The sequence below is a fragment of the Phoxinus phoxinus genome (genome assembly GCF_949152265.1).
Source record: "Phoxinus phoxinus genome assembly, chromosome: 8".
Classification (NCBI taxonomy): Eukaryota; Metazoa; Chordata; class Actinopteri; order Cypriniformes; family Leuciscidae; genus Phoxinus; species Phoxinus phoxinus.
In genome coordinates, this window is record NC_136883.1 from 28,301,090 (window position 1) to 28,317,921 (window position 16,832).

At 37.4% G+C, this 16,832-nt stretch overlaps 1 protein-coding gene across 1 annotated transcript in view; it reads left to right on the plus strand.

Moving 5' to 3' along the window:
- Positions 1–16,832, plus strand: part of itpr2 (inositol 1,4,5-trisphosphate receptor, type 2) — an 89,989-nt gene that overhangs the window by 13,698 nt on the left and 59,459 nt on the right. The window contains exons 5-25 of the mRNA XM_079621073.1: positions 326–484; positions 2,330–2,428; positions 2,907–2,990; positions 3,100–3,246; positions 3,444–3,539; positions 4,826–4,876; positions 6,911–7,059; positions 7,533–7,632; positions 7,713–7,876; positions 8,446–8,587; positions 9,546–9,704; positions 9,783–9,955; positions 11,188–11,307; positions 11,450–11,632; positions 11,717–11,968; positions 12,069–12,216; positions 13,524–13,671; positions 13,792–13,979; positions 14,297–14,417; positions 14,535–14,586; positions 16,573–16,741. Of these exons, the coding sequence (XP_079477199.1) occupies positions 326–484; positions 2,330–2,428; positions 2,907–2,990; positions 3,100–3,246; positions 3,444–3,539; positions 4,826–4,876; positions 6,911–7,059; positions 7,533–7,632; positions 7,713–7,876; positions 8,446–8,587; positions 9,546–9,704; positions 9,783–9,955; positions 11,188–11,307; positions 11,450–11,632; positions 11,717–11,968; positions 12,069–12,216; positions 13,524–13,671; positions 13,792–13,979; positions 14,297–14,417; positions 14,535–14,586; positions 16,573–16,741 (2,904 nt within the window). The remainder of the gene's footprint in view (positions 1–325; positions 485–2,329; positions 2,429–2,906; positions 2,991–3,099; positions 3,247–3,443; positions 3,540–4,825; positions 4,877–6,910; positions 7,060–7,532; positions 7,633–7,712; positions 7,877–8,445; positions 8,588–9,545; positions 9,705–9,782; positions 9,956–11,187; positions 11,308–11,449; positions 11,633–11,716; positions 11,969–12,068; positions 12,217–13,523; positions 13,672–13,791; positions 13,980–14,296; positions 14,418–14,534; positions 14,587–16,572; positions 16,742–16,832) is intronic.

The following is a 16,832-nucleotide window of genomic DNA, read 5'->3' on the forward strand; positions in this document are numbered from 1 at the left end:
TTATGCTCACCAAGGCTGGATTTATTTGATCAAATATACAGAAAACGGGAATATTGTGAAATATTAATACAATTTAAAACAATGGTTTATGGATATCTTAAAATTTAATTTATTCCTGTGATGGCAAAGTTGAATTTTCAGCATCATTACTCCTGTCTTCAGTGTCACATGACCCTTCAGAAATCATTCTAATTTGCTGGTTTAATGCTCATGAAATTATTATTACCAAAGTTGAAATCCGTTGTGCTGCTTGTGCTGACCCTAAAATTTTGAACGGTAATCTATGTGTTACAATATTTTTAATACACTATCCTTGCATTTTCAGCTGCTCCATATTAAGAGTAATAAGTACCTGACGGTGAATAAGCGTCTGCCGGCCCTGCTGGAGAAGAACGCCATGCGTGTTTCTCTGGACCCTTCGGGAAATGAGGGCTCTTGGTTCAACATCCAGCCTTTCTGGAAGCTACGCAGTGAAGGAGACAATGTAGGCACTCACTGTGTAGTTTCTGATGTTTATCATGTTTTTTTCTTTTTTTAAAACATTGAAATAGTGTGCAGCAGTGGTTTATGGGTCTTTTACCCATTTTAAAAAGCTAATCGCCTCATCATAACATTAACATCTTATTGTCTTAACTCATCTGGTTTCTCTTCTTGTTTTCATCTCAGCAACTGAATCATGAAGGTATATAATCTGTTTGCAGCATGCATGTATGTGAGTGTGTGTGTGTGTACACAGAGATGTATGCAGCATGCTAACGTGCATGTAACATGCAACCCTAACAGCCTGTTACAGAACCATGTTCGCACAAAGTTGTGGTTGATTTTTGTCTTGATTAATTTTCCTTTCAAGCCTGAATTATTAAATGGTATCCAAATACTATTAGATCTAGTTTGCAACTGGTATCCAAATCTGAATTAAATCATGAAATAGTATTCAACAGTTTCAGATCATCACAGTGACTGTTGACATTCACAGGTTGAAGTCTGAATGACATGGTTGTCTTATGATGTTATGTTGTGTATAGAGGGTAAGAGAGTGCTAAACGACCAACTTCACTCACACGTTCTTTACAAATTGTGTTCACTACCACTTGCAGCATGCTGTGTGTGTGTGTGTGTGTGTGTGAGTGAGTGTAAACAAGTTCTCTTTTCTGTTGAATATCTAGTGCTCTCGTTTTACATTAGTATCTGATCTTTAAAGACGAAATGGCTTGACAAATGTAGTTTTCTTTCCCATGTGACATATTTTCTTTCTTAATAGCCAATGTCCTTAGTTAGTTTGTTTTAAAGCCATGAATCATGAATCATGATAATCCTGGCTGTGAAACCAGGCCTCAGAGTATCTGATTTCAACAGTACTTGAGTATTTTATTAATATTGAATGTAGGCTTAAAGATGCCCTAGTCCTCAACACCTAAGAGACATGCCAGTGAAAAACAAGAAACAGTTGATTTGTGAGGAGAGCAGTCACATGTTTATTTTCTAAAATCGAAATATTGTAATATTGCAACACCTCAATATTGTAATAAATCCAGGTCGACAGACTCGACACAACGTCTACAAACACTCAAGTCACAGTTAAGCTCAAGTGCTCAAAAAGGGGAAAAGAAAACCAATATCCTTAAAAAAAGTTATAATTAATATGATGGATGCATAAAATGATGTTAAGTAAAATGAATAGTCAAAGCCTTCTTGCACTGGACACTGGTTTCGGCCTCATGACCGGCTGCAGTCATGACCTCATCTCATATATGAAACACCTGCGATTCACAACTACCTAATGCTAATGCACTCGCATTTGTGTAAAGTAACCACCTTGTTGACAAATTACTGGGTGAGTAAGGGCAAAACTTACAAGATACAGTATTTTCAATGCCCTGTAGATGGCGATATTGATTCTTTTGTAGCGGAAATAAACTGCTGCAGAAAAAGTTAAGTGCCATGCAAAATGTAACAAGTAATTGGATTACTCATCACAAATGTATTGGATTATCTAGTATATACTTATTCAAAAACGTAGTCGAAGTTATGCTAATGCTAATATTTTCGAACTACAAAGTAACCATAAAGATACTTAAGTAGTAACTAATTACATTTACTCAAATACTTTACACCAGTGTGAGTGAAAGCCACGAAATTCCAGATTAGATTTCATGGGCTCAAGAATGTCTCTAAAACACCAATTTCCAAACTATGCATGTCACATGATGTGATGTAATTTAGTTTCCTTTATTGTTGAAAAGGAGCAATAGCAGAAACAGTTGATGTGGAATACAGTGTTACTTGTGTGTGTGTGTGTGTGTGTGTGTGTGTGTGTGTGTGTTTGTAGGTGGTGGTTGGAGATAAAGTGGTTCTAATGCCTGTGAACGCAGGGCAGCCTCTCCATGCCAGCAACATCGAACTCCTGGATAACCGTGGCTGCAAAGAGGTCAGGCACCAGATGTGTTCTCCACAGCGCTGTTAATGAAATCACATGATGAGGCACAGGTTCTGATGCGTTGCGTTAGTTACCTGGAAAACCTGAAAACATCAGGGAAGTTTAGGATTCCAGGCTTGGAAACGTCTAGGAAGTTGATCAAATGAATCTTGAAAAAGTGTACTAAGCTGAATTAATTTTTGTTTTGCCTTACTTTTTTTTTTTAATGTCGTGTATGACTTTTGTTATTTTGTTCTTGCCATGAAGATAGACCTGCTTTTGACATGACATTAAAATATTAAATATAAAAAAAGATAATACTGTATGAAGAGTAACACTTGCTTTGAAGCCATACAAATATATGATTTATGAGTGAATTGTTCTTTTGAGTCAAAGATTTGTATCTAATAACCACAAACAACTAAGAAAGGTCATGAAAAAGTAATGGAAATTCAATAAAGATGTGTGTTTTATATTTCCGTTGTGACAGGTTAATGCTTTGAACTGCACCACCAGTTGGAAAGTCACTCTCTTCATGAAATATAGTGAATACAGAGATGATGTCTTAAAAGGGGTGAGTCTGTTGTTTGCGGGATGTTAGTTATGTGGGAGTTGAAGTTTAGGTTTGTTTTGTGGTTTATAATCTTTTTAACCATGTGGGTCTCTCATTTTGCTTCACTCAGGGGGATGTGGTGAGGTTGTTTCATGCAGAGCAAGAAAAGTTTCTTACTTGTGATGAGTACAAGAAGCAGCAGTATGTCTTCTTACGGGCCACTCTCCGCCAATCAGCAACCTCCGCCACCAGTTCAAAAGCACTCTGGGAAGTGGAGGTATAGTTCTGTATGATGAAATAAAAGTATTTTCCTTGTAGTTCTTCAGTTTAGTTTTTACAAACTAAAAGTTCTCTGTATGTAATAAAGTAAAATGTAGCATAATAACATTTTATGGTTTATGAATGTGGTAGATGCTACCGTTTAAAAATGTTTTTTTAAAGAAATTCAATCTAATCCTGTCCCGTGTGCTTCAGGTTGTCCACTACGACCCCTGCAGAGGAGGAGCCGGTCAGTGGAACAGCCTGTTTCGTTTCAAACACCTCGCCACAGGAAACTACCTTGCAGCGGAGGTACACATTCCATCTACTTTGTCTAGTCCTTCCCTGAAACTAATCCTATTTTCCTTTTAAAGAGCTGTGTAGTATATGGTTTGACCTGGTGTGGTTTGTGTGAATGCCTGTAATTTACATTTATTTGCATGCTGCACTGCACATGAAGCTTTTCCCAGGGCGATTTAGCTGTATTTACGTCAGCTGACCCTGACGTAACAGTATCTGAACGCTAGGCCTGTTTACACCTGGTCACTTCATACGTAAGATGCATTCGAATTCCGCATCACTCAAGGGGGTGGTATGAGACTCATTCCAGATGAAACTAGACAAGTGTAAATGCATCTGGTTGTTGGAGCCTCATATGTAAATTTTACTCCTCCTAAAATGGTTTTAGAAAAAATAAACACGTGAAAGCATGTTATAGGGTACTGGGGCAACTCTATAGTCTATATAGGCTACTCAAACATTTCTCATCCAATTCTCCCAAGACCAATATGAGATATAATAATATTCCAATTAATTTTATAGCTATGTATTTTTGCTGTATGTCAACATTAGTCTCATTTGTGGCTTATTTATTATTATATTATTTTGGAGTTAACACCGGAGAAACATATTAAGAACCATCCTAATTCTTTTATGTGACATGTTTTAATGTTCAAAAGTTTGGTATCAGTAAGTAATTTCTTTAAAGAAATTAATACTTTTATTCAGTAAAGATAGAATAAAATTGATAATAAAAAAAAAAAATGTTTCTTGAGAATCAATTCAGATTTATATTATTTCTGAAGGATCTTGTGGCAATGAAAATTCAGCTTTGCCATCGCAGGAATGAATTACTTTTTATATATATTTTAATCAATATTAAGCAATATTAATAGTATTAATACTATTCATATTGTAAAAGAAGAAACTTTTTGTTCAAATAAATTAAGCTTTTTTTTATTTTTATTTTTTATAATAATCTTACCGACCCAAACATTTGAACGGTAGTGTATAGTATACGTAATTGTGAACTTCATTGAATTCTCTTAATGATCTCTTAAACTATGAAGGACTAACCTCTGAGCAACAATATGTTCTTCTGGAGGGATGTATTATTATATTTTATGGTTTTGAGAGTGGGCTGCAGGTGGCAGTCTTCACAATGTTATTGTCACAGTGGTATAGAACCATTCGCAGCCATCCACTGTGCACAGGCCAGACAGAGGGCTTATTGTTGAGATAAAAATGCTGAAAGAACCTGCCTTTGTCTCTCTGTGAATGTCGTAGGGCTTTCATAAACACTTCTGGTTCTGTTTCAGGTGAATCCTGAATTTAAAGATCGAACAGACAGTATCAGTGCCAAAAATGAGGTAAGTCAGACCTCACTTGGATGCCAGCCTACAAAATAGAACTTGAATGTCATAACTACGACATTAATGAGTCTGAGCTTGCAGAATTTCGCAGGAAGCTCTGCAGAGTTCCATTGAAATTGCTTTTCCCATGTCCTGGCATGTCCTGGACCTAGCAATCGATAAAACATTGATGCAAGGCTTTAAAGTAAAGTAAGCTAAAACCAGCCCTAACAAATAGTGGATGAAAGAATCACATTTGTTGATTGTGTTAAACTTTAGATCAAGTTTTGCATCTGACTCGCTCAGCTTAAAGGGATAGTTCACCCAAAAATGAAAATTAGCCCATGCATTTATTCACCCTCAAGTCATCCTAGGTGTATACAACTTTCTTTTTTCAGATGAATATAATCGAAGTTATATGAAAAAAATGTCCTGGCTCTTCCAAGCTTTATAATGGCAGTGAATGGCTGTTTCTGTTTTGACATCCATAAAAGTGCATCTATCATAAAAGTGCATCTATCCATCATAAAAGTGCTCCACACGGCTCCAGGGGGTTAATAAAGCCCTTCTGAAGTACTGTCGTACGTGCGTTGGCTAGAGACTGGCGTTCCAGCGTACAGTATGACGCAAGTACTGGTGACGAACGCGGAAGCGCAGAGGATGGAGCAAAACACCGGAGCGACCTACGTCACACGCTGGAACGGCAGTTTCTCATGAACACGCGGATGACAGTTAGCGGAAGTTAGCGGTTACAGTTTGTAAAGTTTTAAATATTGATATTTTCTTACACAAACGCATTGCTTCGCTTCAGAAGGCCTTTATTTACCCCCACGGAGCCGTGTGGAGCACTTTTATCATGGATCGATGCACTTTTATGGAATTCAAAATATAAACACTGCCATTATAAAGCTTGGAAGAGCCAGGATATGTTTTAATATAACTCCAATTGTGTTCGTCAGAAAGAAGAATGTCATATACACCTAGGATGACTTGAGGGTGAGAAAATCATGGGCTAATTACAATTGTTGGGTGAACTATCCCTTTAAGTGAACGGTACCCCGTTCTGTGTCGGCTGCACAGCATTGTGGCTCAGCCCAACTCTCCCGCACAACTTCACGATTACGTAATCCGTTTCTCTCCCTTCCTTCACGCTGCAACAGACTGACTCGCACAACTCTCGTCCTCCTACTCTCCGGAGATGTTTTTTTTTTCAGCCTGCATCACGCACTGCACCTTTCCGCTGTATTAGCATTCTGCTTCAGCAGCCTCACAGACAAACACACTCGCACACGCGCAGAGGGGGCTCCTTACATAATGTCTGAATCTGGGGGTGCCCCGTGAGAGTCAGGCAGACGTGCTGTCTATGTCTGCTTCCGTGGAGGAGTGAGTCAGAGGAGCTGCAGAGAGTCAGAGCAGAGGAGAATGTATAATGCCGCTCTCCAAATAGCCCTCCATCAAAAAAGCTCTGGTGCAAACAGTCTGTGCCACAGATGCAGTCCTGCATAATGTTCTCACTGTGGATGACCTCTGTGTTTGTCTCTGATTTTTTTTTTTTGGTGCAGGAGCTGTGTCCATTATAGTAATTCCTGGTTCAATGCTGTCAATTAATACTGAACATTATTCCTACTCATTTCCTCAGTTTTTAAAAACAAGGCAAATATTTTGCACCAGAAAAACACTAACGGAAATATAGCCACAAGACATAAACATTATACATTTTAACATGAGATTGGTGTTATCAAACTGCTTGCAATCATGTCAAGCTTTGAATCCTGTCTTGATTTAACAAAAATAAGAGTTCCACATTTCTGTTTTTACAATGCTTATTCTCATAGACTTCCATTGGAATTCCATCACTATAAATTGATTTATTTTATTTTGTTTTGTTTTACTTTAGCTATAATAACCCTGGTTTGATGTCCATCACCTTTATTCTTCTATTAATGTAAAAATACCGGTACCTATAAGTGCAGATTCAGTGAACTTGCATTGTCTTATGTGACTCTTTATACACCAATGTGACCTTCCCCTTTCTTTCTGTGCAAACATCAGACCAACACAGACTCTTTGTACTCTAAAAAGAAGTGGCAGGCTGACAAGATCCCCTTCATCCTTGTTGCAGTGCCCCACGGCAATGACATCGCCTCTCTCTTCGAATTGGATGCCACCACCTTACAGCGGGCAGACTGCCTGGTTCCCAGGTCAGTTCCTGTTCACCAAAATAACTTTCATCCATGACAACCCTATTAGAATGGAAAACAGTTTAGATTTGCATTTATTTGTTTAGCAAACACTTGTATCCAAAATAAGGAACTCTACAAGGAATCACCCTTACAGAAGCAGTGTGAACATCTGAAATTGGATAGAAGTGCAAGCTAAGAGATGTAGGTGTGAAATAGGGAGTATAGTGTGTTAATGATTGTAGAACAAGTGATCTCAATGCATTCAAGTGCTCACAAAGCCTTTTTAGAGCAACCTTTTAGATTTTAAAAATGTACTTACTAAACCATTTGTCCAGGTTGGTTTTTATTCAAGTGCTATCGATGGGATAGGAGTCCATACTAAGTCTCGTGTACTGTTGGGTATTTCCTGTAGCTCTAACATCAGAGAATGACGCTAACCACTGCAAGTTCTTTGGTTCGATCCCTTGAAAATATGTACCTTCTTTTTTCAGGAACTCGTATGTGAGACTCAGGAACTTGTGCACAAACACCTGGGTGACCAGTACTAACATTCCTATTGATGTTGAGGAAGAACGACCCGTTATGCTCAAGGTTGTTTATTTCCATTTTTATTTGAGGAAAATGATCCATGTCAATGAAAGCTCATGTCATTTCTCTCTTTATTTGTGCAGATCGGCACCTGCCACATGAAGGAGGACAAGGAGGCGTTCTCCATTAATTCTGTCCCACTGTCAGAGGTCAGAGACTTGGACTTTGCCAACGATGCCAACAAGGTCCTGGAGGCATTTGTGGATATATTGGGTTCCACCAATATCGCAGCAGCAAATGAACGCAGGTAATGTCATACTTACTGGATAATAGGCCTTTTAATGCGTTAAGTTGTGGTCACAATGGACCTTTTCTTTGCACTTTAGCAAAAACATGTCCATGTCAATATCATGCACTCTTAAAAATAAAGATTCTTTATTGGGATCTATGTTTCCATGAAGAACGTTTAACATCCATGAAATCTTTCCACTGCCCTGAAGGTTCTTTATAGTGAAAAAAGATTGTTTAGATGATTAAAATGTTCTTCACACTAAGAAAAATTGGTTCTTTTAAGAACTGTTTACTAAAATGTTCTTTGGTGTGAACCCTGAATAGTTCATCTATTGCATCACAGCAAAAATCTTTATTTTTAAGAGTGTAGAGATGTATGTGTTTAACCAAGTAGCCTTTTCTGTTGGTCAGCACGGCGAATTCAAGTGACCAACGTGAACATGAGTGAAAACGGCACATAAAACTTCCAATATATATATATTGGGTTACATTTCCATAAGCAAAGGATTCTTATGAAGTAGATGTGATCACTACTATACATTTATAGTTTTAAAAACATACTTGATCATATGTTTTTATGTTCAGGTTTACTATTAAGCTGTTGGAGGATCTGATCTTCTTTGTGTGCGAGGTGCCAAACAACGGGCAGGACGTGCTGGCTGTTGTCATCTCGAACCCCAACAGAGAGAGGCAGAAACTCATGAGAGAGCAAAACATCCTGAAACAGGTTTGCTCAAACAGTGTAGTTTACAGTAAACCTATTCTTTAAAAGTCCCCCCTGTAGTCAATGGTTTTATCCCTTAAAACTCATCTTTGATCACCAAAATTACATTTTTTTCCCCCGTAAAAAAGTTATTTATGCCTTAAAATAGCTTGAATTCAACTCTACACCCTTCCTCCATTTAGTATACGCGGACTCAAGAATATGAAAATTAGCTCCGCCTCCACTCAATCACATGAGCTCAGAATACCTGATCCACTCACTCTACTTTACTGTAGTAAACGCTGCACAATGCCAAGTGAAAATACTGGTTTAATTCGACCATATATGTTTGAACCAGAAACTTGATTCAGAAGAAGAAGTGGAAGAGCGAATTATACAGGGTCGTATACAAGTCGATGTATCAGAATGGTAATGCGTTTTATGTATGGCGGTAATTAATATGGTAATACGGTAATTAATATGATTAGCCTTTGGCTTGACTACGTTATCAAACAGTTAATAATGTGTTTCTAATGTTACACAAACCATGTTTCTGTTCGCCAATCAGCGTCCTTACAAACGCTTAGAACAACTTAGAACGCCAGTGGAGAAAGGCATATAGTTCATCATGACAGAAAAATATACCATGATAACCTGGCTTCTCTTGAGACTACCCTTGTTCACAGCTTATTTAATGATATGCTAAAGCCCGCCCACAAGTTGACTTGATTGGTTACATGGTAGTATGTGACATAAGAAACACCGGCGATTTCAAACCGCTTTTTCGAGACTGTCTTTGGTTCTCTGCAGTTTTAAGGAGAAAAAACTCAGCAATGGTGTTGACTTATGAATTTGCAGATGGTTTGTCTTAAAGCATATTTACAAACACCACATAGACATATAAACAACATTAAAAACTTGATTTTCTTTAAGGACCATCGTTTCCGTGGCAGATTTCTGACTGTCATTTTTATGTTTGCAGATCTTTGGAATTCTTAAAGCCCCATTTTCGGAGATTAAAGACTCGCCAATGCCGAAGCTTGAAGATGTGGGCGAGCAGCGCAACGCTGCATTTAAGTACATGCTACAGCTGTGTTACAGAATCCTGCGCCATTCCCAACAAGACTACCGCAAGAATCAGGCAAGAAACATCTTCAATTATCAACTCCAATTAATCAATCAATGTACGAGACTAATACACGTGTCCTCTTTATCACAGGAGTACATAGCCAAGAATTTTTCCATCATGCAGGCTCAGATCGGCTATGAGATCCTGGCCGAAGACACAATCACTGCTCTTCTGCACAACAACCGCAAGCTGTTAGAGAAGCACATCACCGCACGTGAGATCGAGACCTTTGTCAAACTTCTGCGCAGGAACCGAGAGCCCAGGTCTGACCCAGAGATTTTGACATCCACTCAAATATTTGGTGCTAACCACTACTTGTAGAAAGTATGAAAGGAAATGGAATAGGATCTTTAATAAACACTAATTTGTATCATTTTGGACCAGTTATATTGAGATCAAATAAGAGATTTTTAAGAATTCTTTGTGTGTGAAGAATGTTGTGATGTCCTGCTGGATAAAAAGAAATGAATCATATTTTTTATTTTCCAATTTCTTATTAAATTTTTTCGAAAATAATTTTTTGTGACCCTGGATCACAAAACCAGTCGCACGGGTATATTTGTGGCAATAGCCAAAAATACATCGTATGGGTCAAAATTATACATTTTTCTTTTATGCCAAAAATCATTAGGATATTAAGTAAAGATCATGTTCCATGAAGATATTTTGTACATTTCCTACCGTAAAGATATAAAACATTTATTTTTGTGAGTTAATGCAGCACAATCGCGAACATAAATGGACAACTCTAAAGGCGATTTTTCTCAATGTTTTGATTTTTTTTTGCACCCTCAGATTCCAGATTTTCCAATAGTATCTCGGCCAAATATTGTCCTATCCTAACAAACCATACATCAATGGAAAATTTATTTATTCGGCTTTCAGATGATGTATAAATAAAATGTGACTGGTTTTGTGGTCCAGGGTCACATTTGTCCTATTAGGATTATTTAGAATTGGTTCCAAAATATGATTTAATTACATGGGCATAAGCTTTCCTTCTTTTTTTTCTTCTTTTTTTTTTGACTGGTTGGTTGGCATTTTTTCTGTAGAACCATGTTTCTTGTTTTGTTTTTGTCCAGTTTACACTACCATTCAAAATTCTGGTCAGTAAAATCAGTAAGATTTTTTGGAAGTCTCTTATGCTCACCAAGACAGCCTTTTTTTTTTTTTTTATCAAAAAAGTAAAACCGTAATTTTGTTATATCACAGTTGAAAAAAAAAAAGTGATGCATAATATTTTTGTGGAAACAATGATACATTAAAAAAACAGCATTTATTTTAAATCTTTTGTAACATTGTAAAGGCCTTTGTTGTCACTTGATTAATTTAATGCATCCTTGTTGAATACAAGTATGAATTTCTTTAAAAGTAAAATACTACCCCAAACTTCTGAACAGCAGTAAACATTCAGATGTGATTCTTGCATTTGATACAAGTGCCATTTTCACATTGGTTAGCAGTGGTTTCAAAGTTCTTGTGCATTTCCCCCCAGGTTTCTGGATTATTTGTCTGACCTGTGTGTCTCCAACAAAACAGCCATTCCTGTCACTCAGGAGCTCATTTGCAAATTCATGCTGAACCCCATCAACGCAGACATCCTCCTCCAGACCAAGTGAGAGCCGCTCTGTGCTGCCTCCTGAGATTAGCTGTGTAACAATGACTCAGAATAATTGGATTAATCTGTAACACAGCTATAGACAAGATCATTTTGCTTTTTATGTTAAGATATATGACAGTGGCCTGTGTTTCTTTAGACTGATCCCACACATAGAGACCTCTCTGGAGTCATCTTTAATCCAGGAGGATGGTGATGATGAAGAAGTGTGGCTATACTGGATTGATAACCACAAAGAGCCTCATGGGAAGTCCATCCGCCACCTGGCTCAGGATGCCAAGGATAGACAAAAGGTGGACGTTGACAACATTACATATTATAGGTGAGAGTTTAATCACTTCGAATCGGAGTACTTGTGAATGTTTAAACGGCTGTGTTATCAAGTGCCCTATTCATTCTCTTGCAGGTGCCAACTCAATCTCTTTGCTAAAATGTGCCTGGACCGGCAATATCTGGCCATCAATCAGATTTCCAGTCAGCTGCCGGTGGATCTAATCCTGCGCTGCATGTTTGATGACTGTCTGCCTTACAACCTGCGTGCCTCATTTTGTCGTCTAATGCTGCACATGCACGTGGACCGCGACCCGCAGGAGGCCGTGGTGCCCGTTCGCTATGCACGTCTGTGGACCGAGATACCCTCCAAGATCTCCGTCAATGAGTAAGATGGAAGCCACTTTTTTTGCCAGTGTTGCTTCTAGCTTTATTTATAAGACTTTTTTGTGTTGTTTGGCTTGTCTGAATGTATATTTGGTGCACAGGTATGACTATGAGTTCAGAGACACGTCCAGAGAGGAGATGAAGAAAAAGTTTGCCCCTACAATGCATTTTGTGGATGAATATCTCAAAGATGTTGTCAGTCAGCCTGATCCATTTGGAGACAGTGAAAAGAATGAACTGACCCTTGAGGTGAGATTATGGTTGGTTCCTATAACAGATGTAATTTTCCATAAATGTGGACAGAAAACCATGCAGAAATGCTATGACATTGTTTTCTGGTATTCAGCAACACCACTTCTGAATCTACAGTGCAAACATACAGCCTGACGATTCCTGGATTAATGACTCTCTAAGTTACTTTTTTTTTTTTTTTTATCATAACCATATAGTACAAACAGTGTGGTCCAATTCCTGAACTGAGAACTCTTATAAGCTGCTTTATTTAGTGATTCAGATTTAACCATACAGCTGACTGACTAGTGTAGTCAACGACACTTAAGGAGTTGGTTCTATTTAGTGAATCATAAGCATACTGCGTGATCCGTATAGTCCGATTCCCAAATTAATGAGCCTTATGACTTTTTTGTTTGTTTTGATAAATCAAATCTGTCTATGCTACACTCCTAAACATGACTCTAATGAGTTGGTTCTTTGTAGTGAATCAGAATCATACAGCACAAACTAATGATTCTTATAAGCTGCTTGTTTTAAGTGAATCAAATCCACCCATACAGTATGGATGGTGTAGTCCAGATGATTTCTGATAAAAATAAATAAAAAAGTTTGTACTATTTAGTGAATCAAAATCAAAAACTGTGACCAGCATAGTCCGATTCCCCTAATTAATGACCTTTATGAGCTGGTTTGTTAGTAAATCCAATGTATTCATACAGTGCAATCAGTGTAGTGCAACTGATTTCCGAACATTTGACTCAAGTGAGTTGGATGTAGTGAATCAGAACCATACAGTGCAAACCGTGTCCACTTCTTGAAGTATTCACTATTATAAGCTGCTTTTGTTAGTGAATCAAATCCATTTATAGAGCATGACTGGTGTTCCTGATTCCTGAGCAAATGACTCTAAAGAGTTGATTTTGATTCCCAAATGAATGACCTTATGAGCTATTTTTTTTTAGTAAATAAAATCTATCCGTATAGAGTGGAACAATGTAATCCAACGGATTCCCAAACAAATGACTCTAATGAGTTGGTTCTTGTAGAGAATCAAAACAACACAGCACAACCATTGTAGTCCTTTTGTAGTGAATCACATCATGTTGTATTTGATGCTTGTGACATCTAAATCGGTATAGTTAGTGACAATGTTTATATCTGTTATTTGTGTGTCAGGTCTGAGGTTTTTCCTGAGCGTATTATGTGATGTGTCCAGAGGACAGAGCAGATTGGCTGCATTAGCTCTAACAGAATACTAATGATTCACTCTCTAACACTTTTATGAATTTTAATGGCTTTGCCTCTGTCTGTCCCTCTCACAGGTGGTCCACCTGGCACGTAACCTGGTCTACTTTGGCTTCTACAGCTTTAATGAGCTTTTGTGCCTCACGCGCACCCTGCTGGCCATCCTGGACATTGTCCAACCCACGTTCACATTCATATCCAAACTCAACAAGAGCCCTGAGGGAGGTGAGAGGTGTTTTCAAGTTGTCTGTTTTAACTCAAGTAATGCGTCTTCAGTATTTGTTTTATAAGATAATAGCTGCTTGTGCTTGAGGCGGTGTAACACTTTAGGCTGTGTTTGTGTAGGTAATAATGTCATGCGTACCATCCACGGTGTGGGTGAGATGGTGACTCAGATGGTTCTGAGCAGAGGCTTGATGATGTCCCACTGTCTCCCCGATGCTCAGCCAATCCACGGAAAGCAAATCTGTCTCCCTGACAACGAGAACGTCATGGTGATGGACACCAAGCTCAGGATTATTGAGATTCTGCAGGTGATGCCCTCAGATTGCTGTACATCTGTTGCATTAAAATAAATGTTTTAGTTACACTGCACAAAACTCAAGTTTATGTCTTTCTATTCAATCAAAACTCTGATGCTTCAAAACATTCACAAAGAGATCACAAAGAATCCATATTAATCGAACGGTTTAACATTTGAACGGTTTAACATTTTGATGAACGAATTTAATTTAGGCTTTTATTCACATATAAACATTGATCAACTAACATGCATAGAGCAGTCAGATTTGGTCCAGACTATCCCTTTAAATGTTGGCATGATTTTACATTTCATCTTTTCCTTTTATAGTTCATTCTGAATGTGCGTCTCGATTACCGCATCACCTATCTACTGTCCATCTATAAAAAAGAGTTTGCCGAGCAGACTTTGGACACTTCTGCCTCAGTGATGGAAGTTCCTGTCATGGCTGGTGAGAGACATTTCATGACATACAGTAAACATTCATTTTCAGATACCAGTTGAGGAGTTTATTCTTGTTTTAAGGGTCTGTTTGTGTATGTTTTAATATTCCTATTGTATATTCCAGAGCCAAACATTGAGGAAATTGCAGAGAAAGCAGAGAATATGTTTTCGGGAAGGTGAGGGAGTGATTATTTGCCTTGTGTTACGTTTACTTGGGTTGTGTTTGGTGCTTAAGAGTGAACTATTGAAATGGCTGGATTGATATCTGTACTTTTTTTTTTTTTTAAATGGGTTGGTTATCAGTCAGACATAACCAAATTAAAATTGATACTGTGTGTTAATTGCTGTCAAGCTTCAAAACAAACTAAAACAGACTTAAATTTACACTACTGTTCGTTTTGGGTTGGTAAGATTTAATGCTTTTTAAGCTCACCAGGTCTTAATGAAAGGGTTAATAATTAATGAATTAAATGAGGGTGAGTAATTAATGACAGAATTTTTATTTTTGGGTGAACTAACCCTTCAATTTGATTTAAAATACAGTAAAAACAGTAATGTTGTAAATGAGTCTTCAGTGTCACATGATCCTTTAGATATCTTTGTAATATGCTGATTTGCTGCTCAAGAAGTTTTTTTTAAAAATATATTCTCAATGTTGAAAAGAGTTGTGCTGCTTAATATTTTTGTGAAAACTGATAATTTTTTTTCCAGGATTAATAGAAAGATCAACAGAAATATTGATCATAGAAAGTTCAAAAGAACATCATTTATTTGAAATGTATTTTGTGTAATAGTTTATCAGTTTGATGCATCTTTGCTGAAGAAAAGTGTTCATTTCTTTTAATCAAAAAAAGGAAATCTTAATGAAACCCAAACTTTTAAACTGCTGTAACTTTTCTTGTTTTAATTTTCAGGAGCATTTGTGAGGGCATTTTTTTTTTTTTAACCATAAAAAGAAACGGTGTGCTGTCCATTTATGTCAAATACTTGAATTAATTGAAACAAACAACAATATGAACAATGGCTATTAAATATAGAATCAACATCAAATATCAAGAATCTTTAAAAAGATGCTCACGATATCAAAACACAATAGTCATTCTGCTACATTACATTTCAATAATTTGCAGGTCCATATGTATGCAATTTTTGCCCCATCTCTAGTTAATTTCTGACCCTGTACATGACCTTTTCCATCCTATCAGACACTTAGAATTAAATTTAGCATTTCTTGCTGCTGTCTTTTAAAACTTCTATTTAAAAAAAAAAAAGGTCCCACTTTATATTAAGTGGCCCTAATACCTGTGAACTTACATGGTAACTACATGTGTACATAGTATGTAACTACAGTGTAAGTACACATTAGTACATAGTATCTACAGCTGTAACATTTGCGTAACTACACATATGTAACAACCCTCAGAATGGTATGTGTAAGTACAAATGTGTAACAGGACATTGGTAACAAAAAATTTTCACTTCAGTAAGTACACATGTGTAACAGTAATTATGTAACTACATTTTGTAACAACAATATGTAGCCTATTTGTTGTTCCACTTCCACATGCAGTTTTAGATACTGCAGTTACCAGTTGGAATACATGTATTTATGACTGGCAGGACTAATGTTGAATTACAACTAAAGTTTCACCTTGTGATACCAGTGTTACATGGTAACTCCTCAGGAACTGTCCACTTAATATAAAGTGTAATTGTTAAGGTAATTGTTGTGTACATCAGTGTCGTTACATGATAATTCCATAGGAACTGTCCACTTGTTGGAAATTAAATATATTTATACCCAAACTGGTAACTGCAGTATCTAAGACTGCATGTGGAAGTGGAACAACAAATAGGCTACATATTGTTGTTACAAAATGTAGTTACATAATTCCTGTTACACTGAAAAAGTGTTGTTACCAATGTCCTGTTACACATTTGTACTTACACATACCATTACGTGGGTTGTTACATACGTGTAGTTACACTAATAATACAGTTGTAGATACTATGTACCAATGTGTACTTACACTGTAGTTACATACTATGTACACATGTAGTTACCATGTAAGTTCACAGGTATTAGGGCCACTTAATATAAAGTGGGACCAAAAAAAAAACACTGATTGGCTTCATTACTCAATCAGGTTTTGTGTTCACAGTGCTAAGGAGAGGAGCCCAGTGGACCTCGATGATGAAGGTGGTCAGACGTTTCTGCGTGTGCTCATTCACCTCATCATGCAGGACTACCCTCCACTGGTCTCCGGCTCCCTTCAGCTCATCTTTAAACACTTCAGCCAGAGAGCCGAAGTTCTGCAGGCCTTCAAACAGGTCTCACTCTCACTCATACAACGGTCTTCTTATCAGTGTATGGAGACTGGCAAGCTTTTAAATGCTCTGTTTTATTGATAGACCCACATGA